Here is a 19,192-nt window from a genome sequence, read left to right as displayed (position 1 = left end):
CACATTAGCCCTGACAATGGTGCTTATCTCCGCCCTGACCTGTCACATTAGCCCTGACAATGGTGCTTATCTCCGCCCTGACCTGCCACATTAGCCCTTACAATGGTGCTTATTTCTCCCCTGACCTGCCACATTAGCCCTGACAATGGTGCTTATCTCTCCCCTGACCTGCCACATTAGCCCTGACAATGATGCTAAGTTCTGTCCTACCAGCTGTGTATAGAGGATCTGACTCTAGTGTTCATATAAAACGAGCCTTAATTGGTGAAATCACAGAATTAGATTGGCTATCTAAGTCTGTGTTGAAATAAACTAGCTGTTTGATCTGTTATCGTAAGGTGATCCACTGCTATAAACCCCCTCTTTTAAATATTAACATGATTCAGGTTGATTGATTAGAACTTTTTATTGATATATAATCTGGTAGCTGTTTATTGTTGTTATCACTTTTTTTTTTTTTTACAGCAATGTTATCCTTTTATGGAAGCTGTTGGTGATCTTCCGAATAACTTAAAAAGTGCTATGAATTTTTACAACATGGAGGTGAGGTTAATGTTGTGTAATCAATGAAAGGCACATTCCAACATTTGATGTCACCTTACACAGACAAACATAAACTAACTGGTATTTTCCAAGTACATGAGAATTCAATCTGATTAAAGTGATATATTTTGCTAAGAATGGTATATTTTGCTAAGAATGGTATATTTTGCTAAGAATGGTATATTTTGGTGATGAGAGCAGAAGCTTAAGTGACTTATTGTGATCGCTTTTGTCTGATGTCATGCATCAATAACGTTATTGACACCTTAAAATCCAATGATTGGATTTCTTTCAAAGGTACATTTAGTAAAGTGTATCCTTGGTAGAAGAGGATATCAAATCGGGGTTCCTGCTCCAACCCAAGGGGCAGGGATTCCCAAAAATTTGACAAATATTTAAAAAAAAAATCTTTTTCGAGCTCAGATGTAACACCTGTAGAATAGATGGAAATGTCCTTAAGTGTTTGATGTAAATTGTAATATTCATTACCCCGGGGTCATCCGTTTTCTGTTGATGAGAAGGTAAAAATCGAAAAAAACATTTGAGTGATAAATAAAAATAAAAATCCCACAGTCCTTTCATTTGTATGGCAGATTATACCAATGACTTTCTCTTGTGTTTAACACTCAGGAAAAAATGTTTGTACTCTGCCCTACAAATGAAATATATTGTTTATAAAGGGAGGCCATTAAATATCTTCTATACAGTAACAAATACAGAATGTATACGTAAATGTTTACTGTAAATATTTACTGTACGTGCAAGGTATTGTGTCCTCATTGATTTACTGTTGATTGAATTTTTAAAATGTTAATTATCTTAATTGCAGTTTTTAGAAAGTTGTAAATATTTGGTGCAGAATAGTGGAAAAGTTTATGAAAGGGTATGTATAAGCCTGGATACCATTTATTTTTTTATCTTTTTGATTATTTTCAACACTACAACTTCTTAACTTCTTTAAGTCAACACCACAACTTCTTAACCTCTGAAAGTCGACACCACAACTTCTTAACCTCTGAAAGTCAACTCAACAACTTCTTAACCAATCAAAGTCAACACCACATCTTCTTAACCTCTGAGAGTCAACTCAACAACTTCTTAACCATTCAAAATCAACTCAACAACTTCTTAACCAATGAAAGTCAACACCACAACAGCTTCACCAATGAAAGTCAACACCACAACTTCTTAACCTCTGAAAGTCAACACAACAACTTCTTAACCTCTGAAAGTCAACACCACAACAGATTAACCAATGAAAGTCATCTCAATACCTTCTTAACCAATGAAAATCAACACCACAACTTCTTAACCAATGAAAGTCAACACCACATCTTCTTAACCTCTGAAAGTCAACTCAACAACTTCTTAAGCAATGAAAGTCAACACCACAACTTCTTAACCAATGAAAGTCAAAACCACAACTTCTAAACCACTGAAAGTCAACACCACTACTTCTAAACCTCTATAAGTCAACTCAACAACTTCTTAACTAATGAAAGTCAACACCACATGTTGCTGTTATGTTGTATAACTGTTACAGCTAATACATTGCTGTAATGTATAACTGTAACAGCCGTAACATTGCTGTAATGTTGTATTACTGTTACATTGCTGTAATGTTGCATTATTGTTACAGCTGTTACATTGCTGTAATGTTGTATTACTGTTACATTGTTGTAATGTTGTATTACCATTACATCTGTTACATTGCTGTAATGTTGTATATTACTGTTTCAGCTGTTACATTGCTGTAATGTTGTATCTTACTGTTACAGCTGTTACATTGCTGTAAGGTTGTATTACAGTTATATTGTTGTAATGTTGTATTACTCTTACATATACGGTACATTGCTGTAATGTTGTATTATTTTTACAGCTGTTACATTTCTGTAATGTTGTATTACTGTTACAGCTGTTACATTTCTGTAATGTTGTATTACTGTTACATCTGTTACATTGCTGTAATGTTGTATATTACTGTTACAGCTGTTACATTGCTGTAATGTTGCATTACTGTTACATTGTTGTAATGTTGTATTACTATTACATCTGTTACATTGCTATAATGTTGTATATTACTGTTACAGCTGTTACATTGCTGTAATGTTGTGTTACTGTTACATTGCTGTAATGTTGTATTACTGTTACATTGCTGTAAGGTTGTATTACTGTTATATTGTTGTAATGTTGTATTACTATTACATATAAGGTACATTGCTGTAATGTTGTATTACTGTTACAGCTGTTACATTGCTGTAGAGCTGGACTTGAATGGCATGAAGAATTGAAAGATGTCTGTCAAAAAGCTGGTTTACCAGAGAAGAAGGTGAAAAAGGTAGGTCAAGTAGTGAGTCAAAAGACCCATAGAAGTTTATTTTCTGTATTTTTATCTAGTTTAGTGATATACAAATCAAAAGTAAGCGGTTGGTTGGAGCACATCAGATTTGGCTGGTTGGCCTGTCTGTCTTTAGACATAGTTTTGTTTAGAAATCGCTCAATTTTTAGCAGTTTTTTTTTTTTAAATTCTGCGTGAAGCACTATAACTTAATGTAGTTGTGTAATGTAGGAGGGGGTCCTCGTCAAACAGTTTTTAGTTTTTACAACTTTTCAAAGAGTTATGCCCCTTTGTGTGGAAAATTTGTACAGGGTAGAGAAGATGCCAACCTACACCTTAAGTCACTGGGTGGGATACTAGTCAGCCCCGAGGTGACCGCTGTATTTCTGTCCTTTACTTGGTCCTATTAGGATTATTTATCTCTGTAGTTTGTTTTAAACCTGAAGATGTGTTTATACTTTGTCAGGCCATCGACAACTTCTCTTGGAATGTGCGGGTACTAAAGGGCCAGGCACAGCTGTTGTATCAGGCCTCACAAGAGTGTAAGGAATACCTACAACAGGTAAGGACTGCTACCTTAGGCAGTGTTATGTAGTAATTTAGAGTTACTTCCCTTATTTGTCCTCCATCAATACACACTTCTAGAGAGATCGTCTGTCAGTCAGTCAACAAGTCAGTGTGTCACTTTGTCTAACACATACATGTACAAATGTGCACGTACGCGAGTCCCTGTTAGGATGGTGGAGTGTTACATACTGATATTGGGTCATGTACCTCATATATACAGAGTTACTGCCCTTTGTTTGCCAACTTTCACGTTGTCCGGGGCTTATATATACCATAATATATTGATGCCTACCTGACTGAAAGAACCTCATGCAGAATTGGAGAATCATATTGGATCTTGTACCACCAGAATATACACAGGCGTTTTGTTCATGTTTGAAACCAAAGTTTGTGTGGAGATTGAAGACTATGAATTGCTCAAATTATTTTGTCGCGTTTTAAAATTTGTGTTCCATACATATAATATAAACTAGCTATATACCTATACGCTGGGACTTAATCACTTCTGTTGTGATTACACTTCAGAACTTGAATACAGCGTGCTATTGGTCACATGACTCAGAGGTCATGTGAACGTGTGACCGAGGGGTCACCTGTTTCAATAGCGCACCGTAGAATTCTATCAAGTTTAATTGTACTGTCATCTGTTAAGATTTCATTTACCATAGATTTGTAATGAGCTCTTGTTATAAAATGCTTCCAATTAATATCAGACTGTTGTAGATTTGCTATACCTAACTGAGCTAAAGGGAAATCACTGCTGATTCCCAGGGTTGTAGGGAAATCATTGATGGTTCACAGGGTCGTAGGGAAATAACTATTGGTTCACAGACTCGTAGGGTAATCACTACTGGTTCACAGAGTCGTAGGGAAATCACTCCTGGTTCACAGACTCCTAGGGTAATCACTACTGGTTCACAGAGTTGTAGGGAAATCACTGCTGGCTCACAGAGTCGTAGGGAAATCACTACTGTACTGGTTCACAGAGTCATTGGGAAATCACTACTAGTTCACAGAGTCGTAGGGAAATCACTACTGGTTCACAGAGTTGTAGGGAAATCACTGCTGGTTCACAGATTCGTAGGGTAATCACTACTAGTTCACAGACTCGTAGGGTAATCACTTCTGGTTCACAGACTCGTAGGGTAATCACTACTGGTTCACAGACTCTTAGGGTAATCACTACTGGTTCACAGACTCTTAGGGTAATCACTACTGGTTCACAGACTCGTAGGGTAATCACTACTAGTTCACAGACTCGTAGGGTAATCACTTCTGGTTCACAGACTCGTAGGGGAATCACTACTGGTTCAAAGACTCGTAGGGAAATCACTACTGGTTCACAGACTCGTAGCGTAATCACTACTGGTTCACAGAGTTGTAGGGAAATCCCTACTAGTTCACAGAGTCGTAGGGAAATCAATACTTGTTCACAGACTCGTAGGGTAATCACTACTGGTTCACAGAGTCGTAGGGAAATCCCTCCTGGTTCACAGACTCCTAGGGTAATCACTACTGGTTCACAGAGTTGTAGGGAAATCCCTACTAGTTCACAGAGTCGTAGGGAAATCAATACTTGTTCACAGACTCGTAGGGTAATCACTACTGGGTCACAGACTCGTAGGGTAATCACTACTAGTTCACAGAGTCGTAGGGTAATCACTACTAGTTCACAGAGTTCTAGGGAAATCACTACTAGTTCACAGAGTCGTACTGGTAAATACCAATAATTCAATGACTGGTTCACAGAGTCGTAGGGTAATCACTACTAGTTCACAGACTCGTAGGGAAATCACTACTGGTTCACAGACTCGTAGCGTAATCACTACTGGTTCACAGAGTTGTAGGGAAATCCCTACTAGTTCACAGAGTCGTAGGGTAATCACTACTGGTTCACAGACTCGTAGGGTAATCACTTCAGGTTCACAGAGTTGTAGGGAAATCACTACTGGTTCACAGAGTCGTAGGGTAATCACTACTAGTTCACAGACTCGTAGGGAAATCACTACTGGTTCACAGAGTCGTAGGGAAATCACTCCTGGTTCACAGACTCGTAGGGTAATCACTCCTGGTTCACAGACTCGTAGGGTGATCACTACTGGTTCACAGAGTCGTAGGGAAATCCCTCCTGGTTCACAGACTCCTAGGGTAATCACTACTGGTTCACAGAGTTGTAGGGAAATCACTGCTGGGTCACAGAGTCGTAGGGAAATCACTACTGTACTGGTTCACAGAGTCATTGGGAAATCACTACTAGTTCACAGAGTCGTACTGGTAAATACCAATAATTCAATGACTCGTTCACAGAGTCGTAGGGTAATCACTACTAGTTCACAGACTCGTAGGGAAATCACTACTGGTTCACAGAGTTGTAGGGAAATCACTCCTGGTTCACAGACTCCTAGGGTAATCACTACTGGTTCACAGAGTTGCAGGGAAATCACTGCTGGTTCACAGACTCGTAGGGTAATCACTACTGGTTCACAGAGTTGTAGGGAAATCACTACTAGTTCACAGAGTCGTACTGGTAAATACCAATAATTCAATGACTGACCTTTCAGATCCAGGAGACAGTGGCTGTGTCTGGTTTGATGAAGGAATCTCACATAAATGAAGACATGGAAAAATCCTAGGACTGGATCCTTCTCAACATTGGAGTAAAATATGTAATGTAAGTATAGTGTGATAGAACATAGAATCCTTAAAAACGTTCAATTTAAAACTTCAAAAGTGTAATTGGAAACATTTTGAGCATTTTCTTTGCAATATAAAAATATTTATGAAATTTTGTTTTGTTAATCGTTATCTTTTTCTGTATCGACAGATTGTGAATTCTAGTCAGCGATAAACTAGACGAGGCAACACAGAACACTCGGGTCCGACTCAACTGTCACACGCAGACACAGAAGCTACAGGACGTCACACAGAACACTTCATCACTGGGGTCCGACTCAACTGTCACACCCCAACACAATACACTGATCAGTCGCGGTCTGTTGAGGAAATCAGCCACTAACCTGTGTCATTGTGTATCTAGAAGCTGTTGACCGAGAGATAAATCGCATCACACTGAGAGAGTTCTTAGTGAAGATTTTTGCTGTATCCCTAAAGTCAAGCTGTAGGTTTGGATGTTCTAGTTTCGTTTGGTGACAAAAAATTCATTCAAGTTCACCAAATGTCAGCAATTGACTATATCAGTGTAGGCTTCGGCTGAGGATTTGATATTTTTATGATAGCAGGTGGAGTTCAGGCTCCTGTGTAGCTTTCAGACAAAATTTAATGCCATCCTAACCATTATGTAAACCATTGCCAAGCAATCAGTTTGTACTTGTTCCTCGTGTTGGATTGTTATCCCCTGCTCAACGAGTTGGCGGGGGATATAGAAATGGGTCCGTCTGTGCGTCCATCCGTGCTTCCATTCGTCCATGTACCTGGTTAAGAAGAATCGCTCTCATCTATATTTTGCCTACTACAAGTGCTATGTTGATTATACTTGCATCAAATGTGTATCTAGGGTTGCCCTTCTGAATGCATACTGTGGATGCTGATTTTGACCTATATTTTACACTTCATGTTTTTAATGACTTTTGCACTGCGAGCGGGGGATATCGATGACAGCGTCTTCTTGTTGATATATTCTATAAATCTACCACAACTTTCTATCACAATTCCTCTGAACTCTTTGGACGACTTCCCGTCTTCCTAGGCTGTTTTGCTATTGTACAAAACTATGTCTATCTAGCCATTGGTGAAACTATACCATATGCATTCTGTGCCTTCCTAGTTGAAATCATTTTGCCATATTGTATCGTAATTCTGTTCAATTGGTGAAAAGCATATGCAATTTAAGAAATAGTTTTCTTGAAAACTTTTGTTACAGTGTTATATATTTTGATGAATACATGAAAAGTATATTTTGCAAATCCTGAAATATTTTTTAATATAAATCATTGATATTTAACATTCCAAAACAGCAATTAAGCCTCAATTGTGATATCTTTTCATTGCAATACTCATTGGAATGGGAATTTGTAAAGATCATGAATTGTCTATTAAAATTGATGATGAAATATTTGATTCAGCTGTATTTGTAATTTTTCCCACACCCAACAGATAACAAGATATTTATGAGTTTAATTTGTTTCTCTGCATCACATACATTTATCATGACCAGGTGATGAAACGTAAAAGACCCGATTATTATATACGGTATTTAAGGACCAGATACAATATTAAGAATTTGTATGTTGAACAATAGGCCTACATTGCTCACCTGGTATTAAGATCACATTTGTAACCTTAGAGTGGACTAATATAAATCTACAGGCAAAAGTCGGTGTCTTGACTCAAAGTCATCAAAAAGAACCTGCTAAAAGATTTAAACACATTTTACCCATGTGACCTCGAAAGTCAAACAAGGACATTAAGTTGAACAAATTTTATAGCTCTTCATCCAAGAATGCATCTTCCCAAATATCACCACCCTATACCTTTTGTTTATTGAGAAGATGACTTTTAAATAGTTTATACACAGTTGACCCCTGTGGCCTTAAAAGTGTGTCAAAGTCATTCACATAAACTTGATGGCTCTTCATCTGAGCATGCTACTGGTCACATATCACCACCCAATGCATTCATGTTATTCAGAAGAAGTCATTCAAAGTTTTTAACATATTTGACCCCTGTGACCTTAAATATGATTCAAGGTCATTCTTTTGAAAAACTGTTCAAACCTTTCATCCCAGCATGCCACTTTTAAATATCATCATCCTAGCCATTTTTTTTACGTAGAAGTCATTTAAGTTTTTATCGTATTTGACCCCTGTGACCTAGAATATAAGTCAAGATCATTTATTTGAACAAAATTGGTATTCCTTCATCCCAGTATGGTTCTAGCCAAATATCATCACCCTAGACCTTTTGATTTTTCAGATGAAGTCGTTTAAAGATTCCAACATATTTGACCCCTGTGACCTTGAATATGGGCGAAGGTCATTCTTTTGAACACACTTGGTAGCCCTTCATCCCAGTATGCTTCTGGCCAAATACCATCACCCACAATCTTTTGGTTATTCAGCAGAAGCCCTCTAAAACAAGAGGCCCAATGGGCCTGCATCGCTCACCTGGTATTAATTTCACACTTGTAATCTTAAAAGTGGACTAAAATACAGCAACAGGCAGAATATCAGTGTTTGATTCATAAGAACCTATTAAAAGATTTAAACATATGACGCCTGTGACCTTGAATGTCGAACAAGGACATTAGGTTGAAAGTGGGTCAAACAACATTCATTTGAGAAAACATGGTAGCCCTTCATCCCAGCATGATACAGGCCCTATATCAGTACCCTGGGCCTTTTGGTTATTGAGAAGAAATTGTTTGAAGATTTTAAGACATATGACCCCAGTGACCTTGAAAGTTGGTCAAGGTCATTCATTTGAACAAACTTGGAAGCCTTTCATCCCAGCATGCTACAGGCTCAATATCAGTACCCTGGGCCTTTTGGTTATTAAGAAGAGGTCGTTCGAAGATTTTAAGACATTTGACCCCTGTGACCTTGAAAGTGGGTCAAGGTAATTCATTTGATCAAACTGGTAGCCCTTCATCCCAGCATGATACAGGCCCAATATCAGTACCCTTGGCCTTTTGGTTATTGAGAAAAAGTTGTTTGAAGATTTTAAGACATTTGACCCCAGTGACCTTGAAAGTTCGTCAAGGTCATTCATTTGAACAAACTTGGTAGCCCTTCATCCCAGCATGCTACAGGCCCAATATCAGTACCCTGGGCCTTTTGGTTATTCAGAAAAAGTTGTATGAAGATTTTAAGCCATTTGACCTCTGTGACCTTGAAAGTGGGTCAAGGTAATTCATTTGATCAAACTTGGTAGCCCTTCATCCCAGCATGCTACATGCCAAATATCATCAGCCTGGGCCTCTTGGTTATTATTGAGAAGCAGTTGTTTAAAGATTTTAACATATTAGACCCCAGTGACCTTGATAATTGATGAAGGTTATTCATTTGAACAAACTTGGTAGCCCTTCATCCAAGCATGCTTCTGGCCAAATATCATCACCCTAGGCCTTTTGGTTACTGAGAAGTTGTTTAAAGTAAAACGTTGATGCCGGACAGACGCCGGACGGACGCTAGACGGACAGACGACGAACGGACGCCGGACGCTGCACTATGCCATAAGCTCACTTGGCCCTTCGGGCCAGGTGAGCTAAAAAATGTTGAAGATAATTGACCCCTATGACCTTGAAAATTGGTGAAGGTCATTTATTTGAACAAACTTGGTAGCCATGCATCCCAGCATGCTACTGGTCAAATTCAGAAGCTGTTTAAAGTATAAAATGTATGCCGGATGCTGAACGCCACATCACAACATAAGCTCACTAGGCCTTTCGGGTCAAGTGAGCTAAAAATTGATAACAAAAGAGCTGTTTGTGTTATATTTAGTTTTATTGAGATGGGATACTAGTGAAATATCCACTGATCATTTATTGGTACATCTATAACAATATTCTGCACTGTCACTAATACAAAACATAACAATGTTGTATCTCCAGTGTAACCTTACAGTAAGCTATAGAGCACTACACACAGCTAAACACTGTAGTGGACCAACATAACTACTTAACAAAACGTTCTACTGTCATAGCTCTGATGATGTAACATACACAACCTCTCACACTGATATTACACTCTAGTTCATAATTATCACGCTCTCCCACTCCTTCTGTATTCATTATCAAAATCACTCTCACAGGGCTTAGTGGCAGGTTTTTCTCATATTATAAAACATGTACAAATCATAATGCCTATTTTATATGATGAATATTCCTTTAAATGTCAGCAAATAGTTAGTAAATATTACAATATTATCCTAGCGCAATGGTTGCTTAGTGTGACATCATCACTGTTACTATTCCATTAAGATAGTGTAACAGAACATTTACTACAGACTGGTGTGACATCATCACTGTTACTATTCCATTAAGATGTTTTAACAGTTACTACAAACTGGTGTGACATCATCACTGTTACTATTCCATTAAGATATTCTAACAGTACAGTTACTACAGACTGGTGTGACATCATCACTGTTACTATTCCATTAAGATGTTTTAACAGTTACTACAAACTGGTGTGACATCATCACTGTTACTATTCCATTAAGGTATTGTAACATTTACTACAAACTGGTGTGACATCATCACTGTTACTATTCCATTAAGATGTTTTAACAGTTACTACAAACTGGTGTGACATCATCACTGTTACTATTCCATTAAGATGTTGTACCAGTTACTACAAACTGGTGTGACATTATCACTGTTACTATTCCATTAAGATATTGTAACATTTACTACAAACTGGTGTGACATCATCACTGTTACTATTCCATTAAGATAGTGTAACAGTACAGTTACTACAGACTGGTGTGGAAGATTAAAAGACAATATTTACATCGGTGACAATTGTTTCAATATTTTAGTTGCATAAATTATTGTACGAGAATAATATTCAATACTCAACAATAATAAGCTATCTATTAATTAATCTACTATGGTTGGTTTGAAAGGGTTGTTTCAATAATGCCTTAAAAAGATAACAGGATATATCTTACCTGTCTAAAAGTCTGATTTTGTAAGGTGACACTCTATGTATCTTCAATATGCAATATGCCTAGAAGGCTTGCACCACTCACATGCATGTTGAAGCGATTATAGGAAAATATTTTCATTTAAAGTTATCTACAAACACTTCCCTTTTTCTAGGCTAAAAATTCAGCAGAACATCCTTGCTAAATATAAATTTGATTTACAGCAAATGGATTTTTGATGGCAAATTTGTTTGAAATTTAAATATGTGTGGATATTTACATATCATGATATAGGATTAAGTCCATAGGGCGGGACCTTCCCCAGAGATAATCCTGGTAGTGTGATTGCATTTGTTTCCTAATACCCAGTGACAGCACATATGGTTACAGGATGGGGGACCTCCACCATTTTTAAGTTATGACCAAAGTAACCCTGTGACCCTAAAAGTATTTTAAGTTCATTTATATTAGGAAACTTTATAGCACTCTATTCCCAGGTACCTACTGGACACCAGACCCTATGGAACATCATATGATTATCAAAACCTTTTCTCAGTAAAGCCTTTGTTGACATTTGATCAAAGTCGCTGACAAAGTATAATATATCAATAACGTGTAATGTATCAGATGTTGCTATGTCAGCCTGGTACAGTAAGTATGACCTCGTATCTCGGTGTATCAGATGTTGTTATGTCAGCCTGGTACAGTAAGTATGACCTCGTATCTCGGTGTATCAGATGTTGTTACAGTAAGTATGACCTCATATCTCGGTGTATCAGATGTTGTTATGTCAGCCTGGTACAGTGAGTATGACCTCGTATCTCTGTGTATCAGATGTTGTTATGTCAGCCTGGTACAGTAAGTATGACCTCGTATTTCTGTGTATCAGATGTTGTTATGTCAGTCTGGTACAGTAAGTATGACCTCGTATCTCCGTGTATCAGATGCTGTTACAGTAAGTATGTCCTCGTATCTCGGTGTATCAGATGATGTTATGTCAGCCTGGTACAGTAAATATGACCTCATATCTCGGTGTATCAGATGCTGTTACAGGAAGTATGACCTCGTATCTCGGTGTATCAAATGTTGTTATGTCAGCCTGGTACAGGAAGTATGACCTCCTATCTCGGTGCATCAGATGTTGTTATGTCAGCCTGGGACAGTAAGTATGACCTCGTATCTCTGTTTATCAGATGTTGTTATGTCAGCCTGGTACAGTAAGTATGACCTCGTATCTCGGTGTATCAGATGCTGTTACAGTAAGTATGACCTCGTATCTCGGTGTATCAGATGTTGTTATGTCAGCCTGGTACAGTAAGTATGACCTCGTATCGCGGTGTATCAGATGCTGTTATGTCAGCCTGGTACAGTAAGTATGACCTCCTATCTCGGTGTATCAGATGTTGTTATGTCAGCCTGGTACAGTAAGTATGACTTCGTATCTCGGTGTATCAGATGCTGTTACAGTAAGTATGATCTCGTATCTCGGTGTATCAAATGTTGTTATGTCAGCCTGGTACAGTAAGTATGACCTCGTATCTCGGTGTATCAAATGTTGTTATGTCAGTCTGGTACAGTAAGTATGACCTCGTATCTCAGTGTATCAGATGTTGTTACAGTAAGTATGACCTCGTATCTCGGTGTATAAGATGTTGTTATGTCAGCCTGGTACAGTAAGTATGACCTCGTATCTCTGTGTATCAGATGTTGTTATGTCAGTCTGGTACAGTAAGTATGACCTTGTATCTAGGTGTATCAGATGTTGTTACAGTAAGTATGACCTCGTATCTAGGTGTATCAGATGTTGTTACAGTAAGTATGACCTCAGTTTGTATTATGTAGGTAGCATTGAAAAATTATCTTCAAAATATCACAGCTCTCTCAAACCATGTAACTATAAACATATATTATTAAATGATCCACTACCTCACAGAGAAACATCCACTATCTCACAGAGAAACATCCACTACCTCACAGAGAAACATCCACTACTTCACAGAGAAACATCAGTGTTAGTACATTGTTAACAAGTTTTATACAGAGATCCTATATCTATATATATACATACAGTCCACTTGCCCAGCTTTCAGACATGACATATTATATAATGGTTTGTATTTACAATAAAAAATACATATCTTCTTTTTTCAATCAGAATATTCAAGAGTATAATTTTTTAGACAGTATGAAAGCATTAGTTACAAATGGCCCACCTTTTTAATGTGGCTCTTTGAGGATGTAAAAGGTACAGGCTATAATATATAGTCATGATTACACATAGTTATATAGAGATTTACATGTGACCAGATTATCTTGGTCAGATGTATTTAATATATGATATATACAATGGTAGATATATATGTATATAAACATACCATGGTTAGTAAAATGCAATCATACACAGCAAAAAATTAAGGATTTTTGATACAGTAACCTCCCCTTAATTTCCTTTTGGATATAACTGTTGTTGCTAATATTTTGTTTTCTTCTCACAGAAGCCCTGCACAGTATGGTTTCCTATTGAGTAATGATTTAACAAAGCTATAGTTGCGCTGGAAATAAAGCTACAATGGATATTGACAGTTTTTGGTAGTGGTAAAGGGACCCTTCATCTACTTGCAGCTTGGTGACCATTGGGTAACAAGTGTCTGTTGCTCCCTAGAAGAGTTCTACTCACAACGACATTATTAATATAACAGGAGAAAGAGAAAAATGTAACGGCCAGACCGGGGTTCGAACCCGGGACCCTCCGAACTCTAGACGAACGCTCTACCAATTGAGCTACCTGGTCGTCAATGATAGACCCAGTCCAGTTCCGCTACATTAATATGACTAGTGTACATTCCTCCTGTTACCATTGCTCCTCATTAAAATGAAAGTCGACAGTTTCATATTGAAGCACCTCCATTACCAGAGAGTTGGAGAGAGAGCTTCCTACATTTAGAGGTATGTGTTCACCAAAGTTGATAATATTGTCTGTTAACTTATAATTTCACTGTAAATAAAAATATCTGTATATATGCTTAGGTACCAGGTAATTCTCTTAATCACATCATTTGGAGGAAAACAAATCATGGTTTTATCAGCTTCTACCGATTAAGAAATCTTGTTGAACATACAGTCTGGTGTAGAGTATACCCTACTGAACATACAGTCTGGTGTAGAGTATACCGAGCACACAGCCAGTCAGAACTTACTGAACAAAAGTTGGGTTACGACAGTTATATTTTATTAAGCCAGATTGGGGAATTAAAGATAAATCTAACTTAATTTCTTTAAGACCAACTTATTTCCAAAAGAGGTCCAATCTTAAACAAGAGGCCCAAGAGGCCTGTATCGCTCACCTGGACATTTAAGCAATCATAGCAAAAGATTCTAAATGAAAATTGGATGGCAAGTAATATCTTAGGGATAGGGATATTATGATAGGGTTGGGATCTCAAAAGTTTCCATGTGATGACCCAGGGACTAATTCTCTAAGGGTGAGGCCAGACCACAGGGACAAGTCTAATACCTTTACTGTATTTTGTCTCTTTATGCCCAGCATTTGTATTATGGTTAAAGGTTTGGATCTCAACAGTTTCAAAGTAATGACCTTGCAAGTTGGGATGTATGGGTGGGGTCAGCCCCTCCATTTGGACACTTTTGTATCCTCATCACCTAGGGATACTTCCAATCAAATTTTGTTAAATTCCAATCAGACGTTATGAAGAAGTTGTTTGAAGAAATTATTGGTGGACAGATTGACAAATAACAGATGCCACGGTACATAATATGCTCAGCTAGATCCTTCGGACCGGGAAAGGAAAAACGAAAAAAAAGGGGTAAGAATAGTTAAGTCTGCATTTGATTAATCTAAATACTTGTTAAGGTACAAAAGAATGTAAGTACTATGACACTTGAGTGATAATGAACTGTTGAATAATGCATGTCATTAATGTGTAAGGCAGAAAATTCCTCTCACAGGTACACTTATAAGTTTGAGTGGTGTTACGTCCGCTTTACTACCAAGTTGTTGTGTTATCCAGTTGACAAAGTTAGGTAACATTATGTATCTACCAATAGTTATATAATTTGTGTATAGATCAGAACCAGTGGCCACGGTGGCGGAGTGGTTAAGGTTTCTGACTGTCTACGATCAGTAGCCCTCCACTACTGGGCCACTGGCCGCAGGTTGGTTGTTTTTCTCCAGGCACTATGGCTTTCCTCCACCATCAAATCCTTGCATGTCCTTAAATGACTTTAGCTGTTAAAAGGACGTAAGACATGAACCGAACCCAGTTCAATACTACTCTGTGGGCATGGTGAGTACTTGTACTCACTAAAAAGCTACCAAAATTCATACAAAGTTCAACTGTCATGAGCACCAGTGTATCTGGCTAAGACAGAAACCTGTCTACCCATAGCCAGTACTATACTATATAGTGATATCATTATTAGGGCTGTCACATGTACCTGTATACTTGGCTGTCCAATATACCATACTATATAGTGATGTCATTATTAGGGCTGTCACATGTACCTGTCTGCCCAGTACCATACTATATAGTGATGTCATTATTAGGCCTGTCACAGGTACATGTGTACCTGTCTACCCAGTACCATACTATATAGGGATGTCATTATTAGGGCTGTCACAGGTCCCTGTGTACCTGTCTACCCAGTACCATACTATATAGTGATGTCATTATTAGGGCTGTCACAGGTACCTTTGTACCTGGCTACCTAGTACCATACTATATAGTCATTATTAGGGCTGCCATGAGAATACTTCCAATCAAATATGGTTGATATCCTTCTCTTAGTTCCTAAGAAATCATGTAAAGCAATATGACCCTTTTTGGCCATGTCCGCCAACCCTGGGGGTCAACCCATCCATTTGTACAATCTAAAATCCCCACATCCTAAAGATGCTTCCAGTCAAATTTGGTCCAATTTCAATCAGCAGTTTAGAAGAAGTTGTTTTTAAGAAATTGATGATGGACAGACGACGGATGTCATGGTATCGCATAAGCTTACCCGTCCTTCAAGACCAGATGAGCGAAGAACAAAAAGAAATTGACTCTCTTTTCCAATCAATGATTAATCTTTAACCATTAAAATTGAAGAATGTTTATTTAGTACTGGCAGATATCGTTAAAAGTGTAAATATTGACAAAGTTCCATCAAAATCTACCCGAAGTGACTAAGTTATTGAGAGGAAATTGTTGACTTATCAGAATGCAGTAGGTTAATTAATTCAGTGCAGACTTTCTCTAACTTTAACTTATGTATTTATCTTTATATTTAATCATTGGCCAAGTCTTTGTATAATATGAGTGTTGACCAAGTTTCATTACATCACATTTAATAAAGTAATTGTGCGGAAACCGTCAACCAATCAAATGACCAATCACAGCACAGTATGGTAAATAATTATGCACAGATTTCGCTCAACTTCCAACCTAATCATACTCATTGTATATTTAACATGCTTACCTTTAGTATCTCCAAAATCAATTGATATTCAAGTAAGTGATCCTAAGGAAACCAAAGTGATGCTCCCGCTACTACAATACCTCCCATTCCATAAACACCTTTGACAGGCTATAGGTTTGTTTGTATTTGTCCTATTTACAGCTATGGTCATTTAAGGACATGCCAGTATTGAGATTCACAACAGGGATTGGGTCACGTTATGATTTTCAGTCATCTGCTGGTACTAGTGACAGCCCAGACTATAAAATAAGGGTATAAAGGACACAAAGACTGCTCAATTTATTACATAATAGTCTTTTAATGATACTGTATGTTATTGTGATGACACTGAAGGTCACTGTGATGACACTGTATGTCATTGTGATGATACTGAAGGTCCCTGTGATGATACTGAAGGTCATTGTATGATACTGTAGGTCATTGTGATGATGCTGAAGGTCATTGTGATGATACTGCAGGTCATTTTGGTGATACTGTAGGTCATTGTGATGATAATGAAGGTCATTGTGATGATACTGTTGGTCATTGTGATGATACTGAAGGTCCCTGTGATGATACTGAAGGTCACTGTGATATGTTATTGTGATGACACTGAAGGTCACTGTGATGATACTGTAGGTCATTGTGATGATAATGAAGGTCACTGTGATGATACTGAAGATCACTTTGATGATACTGTAGGTCATTGTGATGATAATGAAGGTCACTGTGATGATACTGTAGGTCATTGTGATGATAATGAAGGTCATTGTGATGATACTGTTGGTCATTGTGATGATACTGAAGTTCATTGTGATGATACTGAAGGTCATTGTAATCATACTGTAGGTCATTGTGATGATGCTGAAGGTCATTGTGATGATACTGCAGGTCATTGTGATGATACTTTAGGTTATTGTGATGATACTGTATGTTATTGTGATGACACTGAAGGTCACTGTGATGTCACTGTATGTCATTGTGATGATAATGAAGGTCATTGTGATGATACTGCAGGTCATTTTGGTGATACTGTAGGTCATTGTGATGATGCTGAAGGTCATTGTGATGATACCAAAGGTCACTGTGATGATAATGAAGGTCATTGTGATGATACCAAAGGTGACTGTGATGATACTGAAGGTCATTGTGATGATACTGTAGGTCATTGTGATGATACTGAAGATCACTTGGATGATACTGTAGGTCATTGTGATGATACCAAAGGTCACTGTGATGATACTGAAGGTCATTGTGATGATACTGTAGGTCATTGTGATGATACTGAAGGTCATTGTGATGATACTGAAGGTCATTGTGATGATACTGTAGGTCACTGTGAAGATACTGTATGTCATTGTGATGATACTGAAGGTCACTGGGATGATACTGTAGGTCATTGTGATGATACTGTAGGTCATTGTGATGATACTTTAGGTCATTGTGATGATACTGTATGTTATTGTGATGATACTGAAGATCACTGTGAAGATACTGTATGTCATTGTGATGATACTGAAGGTCACTGGGATGATACTGTAGGTCATTGTGATGATACTGTAGGTCATTGTGATGATACTTTAGGTCATTGTGATGATACTGTATGTTATTGTGATGATACTGAAGATCACTTGGATGATACTGTAGGTCATTGTGATGATACTGAAGGTCATTGTAATGATACTGTAGGTCATTGTGATGATACTGTATGTCATTGTGATGATACTGAAGGTCACTGGGATGATTTTGAAGGTCATTGTGATGATACTGAAGGTCATTAAGAAGATACTGATGGTCATTATAATGATACTGAAGGTCATTGTTATGATACTGAAGGTCATTGTGATGAAACTGAAGGTCACTGTGATGATACCAAAGGTCACTGTGATGATACTGAAGGTCACTGTGAAGATACTGAAGATACTGAAGGTCATTGTGAAGATACTGAAGGTCATTGTGATGATTTTGAAGGTCATCGTGATGATTTTGAAGGTCATTGTGATGATACCCAAGGTCATTGTGATGATACTGAAGGTCATTGTGATGATACTGAAGGTCACTATGATGATACTGAAGGTCACTGTGAAGATACTGAAGGTCACTGTGAAGATACTGAAGGTCATTGTGTTGATTCTGAAGGTCATTGTGATGATACTGAAGGTCATTGTGATGATACTGAAGGTCATTGTGATGATACTGAAGGTCACTTTACTGATACTGTGATGAGTTGATATTAATGGTTCTATGATGAAACAAAAGCATATGTATACATTCATTGAAACTAAATAAAATATATCTGAACATTTTAACAAGAGGCCCAAGAGGGCCTGCATCGCTCACCTGAATATTTTAGCAGTCATAGCAAAATATTCTCATTAAATATTATATTGCACTAAAAATATTTCCCTTGCAAACTTTGTTGGCTCCATCTGTTGAAACTACCAGCAAAATATTATTATAAGATTCTATGCTTTTTGATTCTTCTTCAGAAGTTGCTGACATATTTTTCCCTGTGATCTTGTAAGTAGGTCACTGTCATTTTCCTTCTCAAATTGGTTAGCTCTATTCCAAAAAGCTACCAGCCAAATCTTATGAATCCATTCCTTTTAGTTCTCAAGAACAAATCCATTAAAATGTTGTTGACCTCTGTGACCTCTAAAGTAGGTTGAGGTCATTTTCATT

General features: G+C 37.7%; 1 protein-coding gene, 1 long non-coding RNA gene and 1 other non-coding gene across 10 annotated transcripts in view; 1 reads left to right on the top strand and 2 right to left on the bottom strand.

Annotated features, from left to right (window-relative positions):
• Positions 1-7,010, top strand: part of LOC110454444 (inactive phospholipase C-like protein 1) — a 69,925-nt gene extending 62,915 nt beyond the window's left edge. For all 4 annotated transcript variants that reach the window (XM_021503943.1, XM_021503941.1, XM_021503945.1 and 1 more), the window contains exons 23-28: positions 466-543; positions 1,373-1,426; positions 2,789-2,881; positions 3,348-3,443; positions 6,010-6,119; positions 6,273-7,010. In XM_021503943.1, coding sequence (XP_021359618.1) covers positions 466-543; positions 1,373-1,426; positions 2,789-2,881; positions 3,348-3,443; positions 6,010-6,081 — 393 coding nt within the window. In that variant the 3' untranslated portion in view covers positions 6,082-6,119; positions 6,273-7,010. The remainder of the gene's footprint in view (positions 1-465; positions 544-1,372; positions 1,427-2,788; positions 2,882-3,347; positions 3,444-6,009; positions 6,120-6,272) is intronic.
• A 2,886-nt stretch (positions 7,011-9,896) lies between these two features.
• Positions 9,897-16,975, bottom strand: LOC110454441. 5 transcript variants are annotated; one of them, XR_002463378.1, is made up of 3 exons: positions 12,324-16,975; positions 11,813-11,977; positions 9,897-11,770 (listed from the first exon to the last, which is right to left on the bottom strand). It is a non-coding gene; the product is annotated as an uncharacterized LOC110454441 (long non-coding RNA). The 5 variants fall into 5 exon arrangements; XR_002463375.1 differs by lacking the exon at positions 9,897-11,770 and having other exon boundaries at positions 11,831-11,977; positions 12,324-12,378; positions 12,489-16,975; XR_002463376.1 differs by lacking the exon at positions 9,897-11,770 and having other exon boundaries at positions 11,831-11,977; positions 12,324-12,640; positions 12,683-16,975.
• Trnas-aga lies at positions 13,772-13,844 on the bottom strand. Its single transcript has one exon. It is a non-coding gene; the product is annotated as a tRNA-Ser (tRNA).
• Positions 16,976-19,192: the final 2,217 nt, after the last annotated feature.

This window comes from Mizuhopecten yessoensis, unplaced genomic scaffold (genome assembly GCF_002113885.1).
Source record: "Mizuhopecten yessoensis strain PY_sf001 unplaced genomic scaffold, ASM211388v2 scaffold7841, whole genome shotgun sequence".
Taxonomy (NCBI): Eukaryota; Metazoa; Mollusca; class Bivalvia; order Pectinida; family Pectinidae; genus Mizuhopecten; species Mizuhopecten yessoensis.
Note: the sequence above shows the minus strand (reverse complement) of the source record. Positions and strands in the feature narration are given on the sequence as shown.